Source organism: Aptenodytes forsteri, unplaced genomic scaffold (assembly GCF_000699145.1).
Source record: "Aptenodytes forsteri isolate BGI_AS27 unplaced genomic scaffold, ASM69914v1 Scaffold523, whole genome shotgun sequence".
Taxonomy (NCBI): Eukaryota; Metazoa; Chordata; class Aves; order Sphenisciformes; family Spheniscidae; genus Aptenodytes; species Aptenodytes forsteri.
The window spans coordinates 643,681-654,044 of record NW_008794159.1 but is presented as its reverse complement, the minus strand read 5'-3'; the positions used below and the strand labels follow the sequence as shown (position 1 = coordinate 654,044).

The 10,364-nt window shown below is 38.7% G+C and overlaps 1 protein-coding gene across 1 annotated transcript in view; it reads left to right on the top strand.

Annotated features, from left to right (window-relative positions):
- The window catches only part of DNAJC13 (DnaJ heat shock protein family (Hsp40) member C13), a 57,113-nt gene that overhangs the window by 212 nt on the left and 46,537 nt on the right, over nucleotides 1-10,364 (top strand). The window contains exon 2 of the mRNA XM_009280422.2: nucleotides 6,707-6,787. Coding sequence (XP_009278697.1) covers nucleotides 6,720-6,787 — 68 coding nt within the window. The 5' untranslated portion in view covers nucleotides 6,707-6,719. The remainder of the gene's footprint in view (nucleotides 1-6,706; nucleotides 6,788-10,364) is intronic.

Genomic DNA, 10,364 nt, shown 5'->3' with positions numbered 1-10,364 from the left:
TTGGAGGCCGTGTGGGTGGGGGGCGCGCCCGGCCGTTGGGGCTGTGAGGGAGCGGAGGCAGGGCTGGAGGCAGCGCCTTCTGCCGCCTGGGGGCAGATGCTTCCGCCGGCGAAGCCCCCCCCTCCTTGCCCCAGCCGTGGAGGGGTGAGGGGCGGGCGTCGGGGGGCGCCCGTGGCCTGGGGCGGTGACCAGCCGGCCCGTGCGGCCCTGATCCCCGGGTGCGGTACCTGTTTTATTACAAGCCACTCTCTAAGCCTTTCTCTTCCTGTATCTCCTAGCAGAGGAGAGGCTGGGCTTTTCTCTAGCCTCAGCCTGCCTGGTGCTTCACTGAACGTGCTCTGCACCTGATGCAGCTTTTGTAGCTGCGAGGCAGAATCTGTCCTCTTTCCTAGTTGAGTACTAGTGTGTCCATTAAGAAGAGATACGTTATTTTTCTCCTCCTCGCCTCGGATCAAAATATACCCATCGTGAGATGCTTTGGGAAATAATTTATGAAGAGTGGGAGAGATGAGGAGGAGACTTGCTCTCACAGAGATGAGATTTTATTTCTTTTTTGAGTGGTAATAGTATGCCTGAAGAACATAAGCAGAACTAAATGTATCTTTCAGAAAATCTGTCCTTAATGTGCTTATTTTTCCAAGAGAGTTTTAATTTCTCCCATGGATGCTTTTCACTTGCTTTTTGTTTTCTGCAAGTCAAAACAACTAGGCATACTAAATGGTTTTCTGTCTGCAGTGAGCTGTCAACAGTCTTCAGGATAGATTTTCCTGTCAGGTGGTGTGGAGCTTGCACCTTGATAGCTGTGTCTCTACTGAGGGCCAAGCTCTGGGCAGTAAAGATGTTGTCTTCGTGCTTCAGTTTGCAGGGGGAGGGTTTTTTCTGTTTTCAGTTTAGTGCTCTCAAGCCGATGGAATGTTTGAGCATGCTGCTTGGGGGGAAACATAGGCATAAAAGTTTATTTGGAGTCTTACTATTAACGCACTCATTCTCTGCTCTGTGGCTGCTTTTGAAGTTAATGTAATCTGAAACGTATTTTCACTTTTTCTCTTGTGCTCTTTCACAAATAACATCTATGGCAGTGAGTCTGAGAAGATGGAGTAGATAGTTGCTTTGTTTCCTATTACTTAGCACTGATTAAATAATAGTGTATTTCAGAAAATATTCCTTGTTTTAGAACTTAAGCTCTTTGAAGTTGAAGCCTTTTATTCTTGGTAACTGTAAGATTGTCTATGTAGGCTACTTGCATGTAGTGGGATACGTAGAAAAGGAGGAAGGCTGTGGAAGGGACTGCTAGTGACTCAAGCCTCATCTTTGAATTGAGTTAGGAAGATGCTGTTCAGTCTGCCATGGCTGAGTTCAAAATAACCGGACCAGTATTATAGATGTAAAAACTATTCTTGGCTCTAGCCTGCTTCAGTTTATAGATATGCATATTGGTCTCATTCCTGCCTGCTATAGGCAGACAAGTGCCAGAGCACTTAACCAGAAGTTACTGATTCCTTTCCATTATTACTGACAGGTTTTTTTTCTGCTTGCAACAAATTTCTAAGTGTTTGGAGACTCGGAGCTGAGTATCTGTCCCTGTGTAGTATTGACTTTCCAGGAACTTTACCTTGTATTTTAGCTTTGCTGGAATAAATTTCTAAAAAGATTTATTTCATATGTATTGCTCACTCCTCTGGGTGTCATGTGGTATTTTTCATAGTTTCCAAACATGTATTTGTCCTGAGGGACTGAATCACTGTGTATTTCCAGATTTTAAGCGGTATGCTGGGGATTGGTCTTAAGGGCTAGATCTGTGTTTCAGACTGAGCAGGTGACTTTTCTTTTAACTTGTGTTTGAAGCTCAATAAGTGAAGGTTACTGACAATAAAAAATTCTTCAGCTGGCATTCAACTGTATCTTGAAATGTTAACCTTCAACTGTTTAACCTCTCAATTTGCTTCCAAAAAACTATTCTCATGCCAAAAAAACTTAACAGTTATGCTACCTCACTAATAAAACTTAAAATAGATCAATATTCTGAAGAAATGACGAGGGCTAAACTGTGACTGAAAGGAACACTTTTTCTTTTCTTTCCCCCGTTAGTGAGTAAACCCTCTTGTTCTGATGCTCACCTGTCTAGCTGGTGAATCAGATTGGTTCATTGATACAGCAGAATGCTAATGTAGATGGACAAGAAAACCAGAATCTTCCACACTTGTTTTTAACCTCAGCACTGGTCCTCAGTGAGGGAATGGGAGCAGTCAGCTGAAGGATGGACACTAATGTCATCACCATCATTTTTGGTAGTAGTAAGGTTGAAATTCTCAGCCTGTTTGCATCCTGGACCACTGAAGGTGGCGATGCTGCTATCGCTGAGGCAGGCTGCACTAACCCTCTTTTAAGGATCTGGTGGGTCTCATCTCTTTCTCCTCTTACAAAAAGGGCTGCGAGTTCCTGCACAACAGAAATATCAATTTCCACAGCTAATTAGGCTGTAGTACTTTAAGAACAGAGTACTGTTTAGGGAAGAGAAAAAAGTTTAGTGTTTGTTAAAAAGAACAAACTGCCAGTTAGCACACATAGCCGTGAAAGAGGCAGATGAAACCTAGACAGCTAAAACATTTCCGTGCAGAAAAACTTATTTATTGAAATAATAAAAAAGCTACAGGTGAGTAGATGACTGGAAATCAGGCTCTCCAGACCTTTAAGCTAAAAGGTAGGTATGTAGAACCACAGATTAATAGAACCTTGTGGTTTTTTTCAGTGCCTTGCTCTCATTTCTTTCCAATTGGTCTCTGTTTTTATCCTCTTGGTATGTCTTCTCTCTCTCGGGGAAAGTCACACTTGAGCTTGATGTGAGTATCTGTCCCTGTGTAGTATAGGCTTTCCAGGAACTTTACCTTGTATTTTAGCCTTGCTGGAATAAATTTTTAAAAAGAATTCTCAGTTTCTTATCAGAATTTCTCTTCTTCCTCCCCCCAGTGGAACAGAATAATAATCCTGTTTGGGGCTCTGAAGTGCTACCTTAGCATAGGTTAAACCTTCACTTAAAGATATGGAAGCTTTGTAATAGTAGAGGAATAATATGATCAGGAAAAAAGTCAGTCTGAATTCTGCACTAAACTTTGAACCTGTGTCCAAACTTCTGACTGTATTTAAACTGAGGGATACTTACGTGTAATTACAGCTATGCCTATTGCTTTGATGCCTGCAAGGCCACAGCTTTGTTTCTAACTCTTCAAGTGTTAGTTTGATACTGAATTGTCTCTGACAGTCTGTTTCCTGAAATAGATTCTGTTTTCCCAGATGGTAATTTTGTCTCAAGAATGTGAAATCCTGGAAAAGTGGAAAGTGTATGCAAGTTGAACACAGCTTATGTAATACACCTATTCATGTAGCTCAAACTCTGAAGCAGGGGGGAGTGCTGGCAGCAGTTCAGGCCCTTTAATTTTAGGGGCTGCTATTTCTGGTACATGCAGTACACAAAAATGTGTTTTCAACTCTTCCCCCAAAAGCTGTTTTACTGCTACTTACAGTACTACAAGAACCAAATAGGAAAGTATTGCTGAACTTCTGCCTTGTGAAAAAGCTAATTAAAATATCCACGTATCAGGGGAGTGCTTTAGTTAGGCTCCCAAAAGAAGTTGTAAGTCATGGATAATGTTTTGCCTGCAGGAACCTCAGATTACTTGACTATATAACTTTGCATTCAGCATGCTCGCTCTCAACCAGATGAAACACGTTTATAAACTGCTACTTTCAAAGTACTTGTTGCCTCTGCTCCAGTAGAAGTAGAACAACTGAACTAGGTGTTTCTCTGGTATTAAACCTTTGAGAGCCATGAGTATAGGATATCCAATAGCTGTGCCACAATAGGTTCAAAATAACCTTTGAAGTTGTGATTTTCTATTATCAGGTACCTGGGGACACTAAAATGATCATTAAAATTGCGGCCTTATTGTTCTGGGTGCTTTTATGAGTGAAATAAAAACTTAACTCCATTTTTGTGTCAAGTCAGTAAACTTTTTAAAGTTATCTTGAATACAGGAGGAAGAGGTAAAGGTGACAATAATAAGAATATGTTCTGTTATTTTGGGAAATTAATATGATATGACTAAGCAGGCCGCTCTAGCTTACACTGGCAATATGGCTAAACTTGATTAATAATAAAACCTGATGTGCTCTGCAAAGTAAATGGTTATACTACCTTAGGTACTAAAATTACAATGGATCACATTGTAGATAGTATAGTAATAGTGATGCCACACTGGTTCCACAAGAACAGGTAAGGTAAGATAACTTTGTTTCTTCTAAAATGTCTTTGTCTTTGGCATGAACTATTTTTTTCATCTTGCTCTTACTGTGGAACCAAAGACAACTGAAAAATGATTGCTGGACTTCAACATAGCAGCTCAGAACACTAGGCTATTGTTAGCCTTGTTCTCTGTTAAACTGCAGGAAAATGTACAAGAACTAATTGTTACTAGATTTTGGCATATATTGCCTCTGTGCTAGTCTTCTCAGTGGGAGAGATAGTTACAAACACTGTCCAGAAGCACAGTGAGTAAAGCATCAAAGCTTAATGATTTTACTAGTTTTAATCTAAACAAAAAAGCAGTCTAGTGAATTTGTCGCTTCCACTGCATGTGCAATACTTCATGTATCAGTATCCTGAATCTAGTTAGATGCTGGTGTTAAAATTAATGGAAGCTGCTGGTAGTTCATAAATGAGTGTTTCTCAGTTCTGTATTACTAAGACTAGATGTTGGCAAGTGTGAGAACACCTTGCCTTAGAGCAGGTGGTGTTCAGGTCTGTGAGACTTAACAGAGCTGGTCAGAGGAGTCTGGTGTTGGTGAAACTGCAATTACAGATAAATACATCTTATAATCCCATACTTACTGGAGCTAGTCTTGTTACAAGCGTTTTATTTTTACTAATACATTAGTCACTGTCAAGAAAACGGCTTAAAAAGGGAGGTATGAAGATTGAGTATCTGGCACTTTGTTCTGAAAGAGAACTTAAAAACACAAAATTATCGGATCTAAAGTGTGCTATTATACAGTAAGATTTATGTAGTTTGGACGGAGTGTACTGTTTTGATGCTTATCCACGGCAATAATAATACAACATAGTTCTTAAACCGGGCAAAATGGAGAACTTCAGGAATAATGCTGTTGAATATTTTATCTCTCATGAAACTTAGCTTCTAAAAACTGGATTTAGAGAATTTAACTTGCCACAAGTCAATGGGGTATTAACTGTGAAAGCTTGACTCAAAGATTGAGTCATTGAAATAAGTAAATACTGTTTTTTGTCTTTTTTCCAGAGGCAGTACCACAAGTTCTCTTTAGTGGGTAGTGATGATGGTGCTGGCTCTTCACCTGAGGGAAGGAATTCTCAAGTTCATTTCAGTTGGGCTATCCATTCTTCATGTTCATGACTATATAACTGTTACAGTCTCTGCTCAGAAAGAAAATAGCCTCAAGTTGTAGAGGGTAGAAATTAGCAATGAGCTAATGTTACAGATCATCAATCTCAAAATGAGAAACCTTTTTTTGCCAAATTAAGTAGAGTTAGCTGAATGTAAAAAGATAACCGGAGTTGTAGTCTAACTTTTAGTGGGGTACTGACTGGGATTGGATTTCTTTAGCATTGTTTCAGGCAAGCTATGAATATGAATTCTTGCAGACTAGCTTAAGTGTGTGATGTTTTGGGGATGCCACCACATTAATGATGTGAACCTGAGAGAGTACCAGTCTGTAATCAAGAGCAGGGAAGCCTGTTTTGACACATTTGAAAATAAAACTAATGCTGTAGCAGTAAACTGAGAGTGGCAACTTCACTCTTGCAACTTAATCAGGGTATGTCCACTTATGTGCCTTGTATATGTAATAACAGTAGAGTAAAAGGGAAGTTAATTTCCCAAGTACTCATCATGCATCCGTGTTAATCATGGAAGATGGGTGTTTAGTGTTCAGAAGCATTCCTTAGAACTTAGCAGCTCTTAAAGCAATGATCCAGTCAAGCAGTTGTGGGCAAGTTTCACTAAATTCCTGCATGTGTTTAGGGAATAGGTATTTATGTGTGAAATAAGCATGTCAGGATGTTAGTGGTGGGATTGCTTAAACTTTTACAGCACAGAAAGGGTACTTAGCTCTTTAATCACAATGCTTGGCTAATAAGTAAGTTACTCAACTTCAAATTCCATTTCAGGCTGGAAAAATAAGCTGTTCTATCTATCCAGAATTCTCCTTGCTTTTTATTTAAAAATCACAGTAGGAATCTGGCTTAGCTGGAGTTATGGACGCAGGGTACTCAAATCATTTTGATATTACACAATTTTCAGGAGTTAAGCATTCTGGAGATGACAGGAAAATACACTTGAATCTGCATGTGCAAAGATGCAGCAAAAGTAGTGTGATTGCAATAATATCGCAAATAATGGGGCATAAAAACTGTAACCTGGTACTGTTAAAGAGTAACTAGTGTAACAAAATCACTGGGGAAACTAATAATTCCTGTTCAACTCCATGTGCAACTTAGTCCATGCATTGTTTGATAAACATGAGTATTCCTAATATTTTTCGTGTGGAACTGACAAAGCAGTGATTTGAGTGTTTAAAAACAAAGTCTTTTTGTCTTGAAGCATATTGATGATTAGTGAACTTTGGTTTTAAATGAAAATCATGAGTACTAACAGGATGTCTCTCTTGTTTTCAGGTCTTGGCACAGAATGAATATAATTAGAGAAAACAGAGATCTTGCTTGTTTCTACACAACAAAACATTCATGGAGGGGAAAGTAAGTAGTTTAAAGTTTATTGGGTTTTTTAACGTTTTGTGTGACATCATTATTGGATTTAACGGCATAGTTCCTGTATTGATGGATGAAAATTGAACTAAAGGCTCCTGCTGCTCAGTCTCTGAACTGAATGTATCTTCACTAGAATCAATTTGGATTTTAAACATTGCTTTTTAGCCTTCCTCTGCACATGTTCCCACACTTCAGTATAGCTCTGAAATGGACCACCTGACTTACTCAGCCTCTGAGTCTCTTGAACTTACTATATAAAGCACTAATTTTAAAGTAGAAATGCTTCTTCTCAGAACAGGTTCTTGGGGGAGTAATGTCTTATGTACTTTAATAGATGAGGGTCACTAGCCCACACATATACTTAACATGTTGTGTAATAGATTATCTGTTAAACTACTAACTGAGATTATTTGAAGACTTCTGTTACTAGAAATAAACTTCATCCCTAATTGGGGGTCTTGGATCTAAAAATGAATTTTCAGTGATGCTTCTGTCTGCAAAAGCTAGGGAACTTCTAGTAAAACTATCCATTAAACTATCATAACTGGTATCTGTTATACTGTGTTTGAAGTCAGCTGTTATACATATTTTTAAAGCTTCATAGGACTTTCTTTGGTATCCTTACCCATTGTTCCTTCTCACATGCATAGTAGTGCTGTGGAACTGGGATTTTTTCCTTGCTACCTAAACATCAACAGAACAAAGAGGGTACGTTGTCTGCACCTCAGGAGCATGAATACTGCTTTATTCTAATGTTTATACTGAGAGGTGATGTCTGAATCTGTTTGACCAGTAAGTTGAAACTGGCTTTTTTTTGGCTGTCTGCTGGTAGATACTTCATGAATTCTTCCTATCAAAGATTGGGAATGCTGGGAAGAAAAGGAGGATGGGATTGCAAGGAGTGGCAGCCACAGATCTTTCTCAATTGTGCTTTGAAGAACCATGAGATTGCTTCAATGTCTAATCAAAGAGCTCCCTGCCTTTTTGTCAGCAAAAATTAAAGCCCTGGGTAGTTCAGAGTCCAGAGTAGACTCATCAGCTGTCTGAGGGCAAAATCTTTCCTCTACAAAGACAGATTCTTGACTGACTTGAAATACAGTTTAATATTTAGTCTTACCTCATTAGAATTCTAGCCAATACTTGTGTAAATTGAGTCTTACCTGAGTTAAGATCCATGCATTTGGATTTGTGTGGGCATGGGTGAATAAACTGTTTCCTTTAGTAATAGTAAGATACTATGTTGGGGTAGAACGTTAGAACAGTTTGTCCCTCTTAATCTTTCTGTCATCCAACAGAAAATATTTTGTCTCTTCCTTTGAAGTTCCTGTGGCATATGTGCAAATTCAGTGTGCATATGATTTGAGCCACTTGGTGAAAATCAAATACATAGATTGCTTCTCTTGCCCAATGCCTTCCGTTAAAGAGCCTGTTCCTGCGTGATGCAAACTGTTGGAGAAGTATGATCTTGAACTTTGATGGTAGCGTTCTGATAAACTATGAAGTCTTATAGAACTTCAGAGTAAGTCTGCAGTCTAAAACAGAGGCTTAGTTTAAAAACTCATTGGCACTTTACTTTTCACATAATGAAGGGAAAAGGAGTATTTAGTGAGTAGTTGCCTCTTGTGTTGCACCAGAAGCTTATATAGCTTTTAGTAAGCTTATATTTGAACTGAGAGGACTTAAATATTCATAGTTATACATTCTCAGTATAATCTATAGATAACATAAAAAAAGCGCAGTAACTTAATGTGTAGTGCTAAATGAGCCTGAATCACTTTAACTATTCATATGATTTGTCACTTTGCTGAATATGGGCTGTGTGCATGGCAGCTAAAGTATTTTCTAGTAGTAGAGATGATGATGCTCCAGTGTCGATCTGTAGTTATGTAAAATTAATGAACACTGTCTTTCTCTTGAGTGTGGTGGTATAAAATTTGTCTACCAGGTTCATCCTGATTAAAAAAAAAAGTATAACTACTGACTTCTACAGTGCTTCGAAGAAACTAGTGAATAGGCAATAGTCTTTTTACTGGGAAGAAGACATTTGCTTCAAATTCTTCTCAAAACTGCCTGGCATTAGACTGTACTGCATAGTAGTTTGAGAGATAATTAATGGTAAAGTCTTCAAGGCCTGGAGGTATAAATACCTTTCTACATATTTAAAGGTGAAGTTCTGAACAAGAGTATGTTTAGGCCACATGTAAGAGCTGACTTCTGAGTCTCCTCTGTTTGTGCAACAAGACTTGGGTCTTCTGACTTTGCCTAGGGAGAAGAGATGAAGGAAATGGTAACTTGACAAATCTGCTGTTCTGTCTTGTGTTCCTTGTCACATCACGTATTAAGAATGCTAGATAATAAATATGCTTCCTAGATCTTGAAATGCTGGCTTGAGCATGAGGGGAGAAAAGGAAGGGGCTGTAATGTTTGGAAGCTGGTCTTAAATTGTGTGTGATCATTGCAGATCTTTATTCTGCCACAAAGCACTGTGAAGCTCTTTAGTACGTTAAATGAGTAAACAAAACCTTAAACAAGTAATAAAGTGCTTTATTAAAAATAAATATTGTAAATCATATAAAAGACAGAATACCTACCTAAATTGTGCAACGGGAGGAGAGGGAACAGTTGGTTTGTTCAAAGGATTTTCTTATGATCTAAGAACTGGAGCATTCTTTGACAGACTGAATATAGTGGAATTATTAGCAGCTAGAGTTAACTTCAAATGTTCTGCTTCATTACTACAACTTCTCTTGACCTGCATCTTAAATAAGGAAAATTCAACTACATGGAAAAACAAATAGGTTTTTCAAATAGATTAAACATCTTTAAGGTGGCAGGTCACTTCAATATTACAGATTTTTCTAAGCTTTGAAGAAAATAAGCACTTGCTTTAATCCTTAGATAAACTCCTCTGGGACAGTAATGTCTTGAACTTGCACCAGTTTGTTTGAATAATAATGGGAAATGATAGGGAATGAAGTTTGTGAGATTGACTGTGTCTGACAGATACTCTTGGCCTTGCTATTATGAGAGAAGGGAGGATAGGTCAAATAACATGAGGGAGCAGCTCTGAACGTATCTGAAACTCATGCAAAGTTTGACCTTATACAGAATGATGGCTTGTGCTACAGACCTGGCAAGTGAGAGAGAAGAAGGAACTGTAACACAAGAATGCAGAGAGAGAGGGGGAAGAAACGACCTACTGCTTGATGCAATGTCTAGTATGGCATGGATCCAGATTAGTTGTCAGCCATCTGATTGATCCTATCCTGCTCTTTCCCTAGCAATTCCACAGTTTACCCAGAACTGAAACTTAAATTGCTAAACTGAATCAGTTTTAATATGGACAGCTAGCCAAAGTATTTATATTTGGTTCAAGTTCAAGGCATCCATGTTCAGATCCTGTTTCTTTGGTCAGAGAATAGTTACTTGAACTGGCTCTGGTTCAGGTTTGGCTTGACTTTCTGGGCAGGACTGCTTCCAGATACAAGTACCCTAGAACAAGAAGTTTGTACAAGTAGTAAGGGATTATTAATAATCTACTGTTTCAAACTCTGGTTAGTTACGT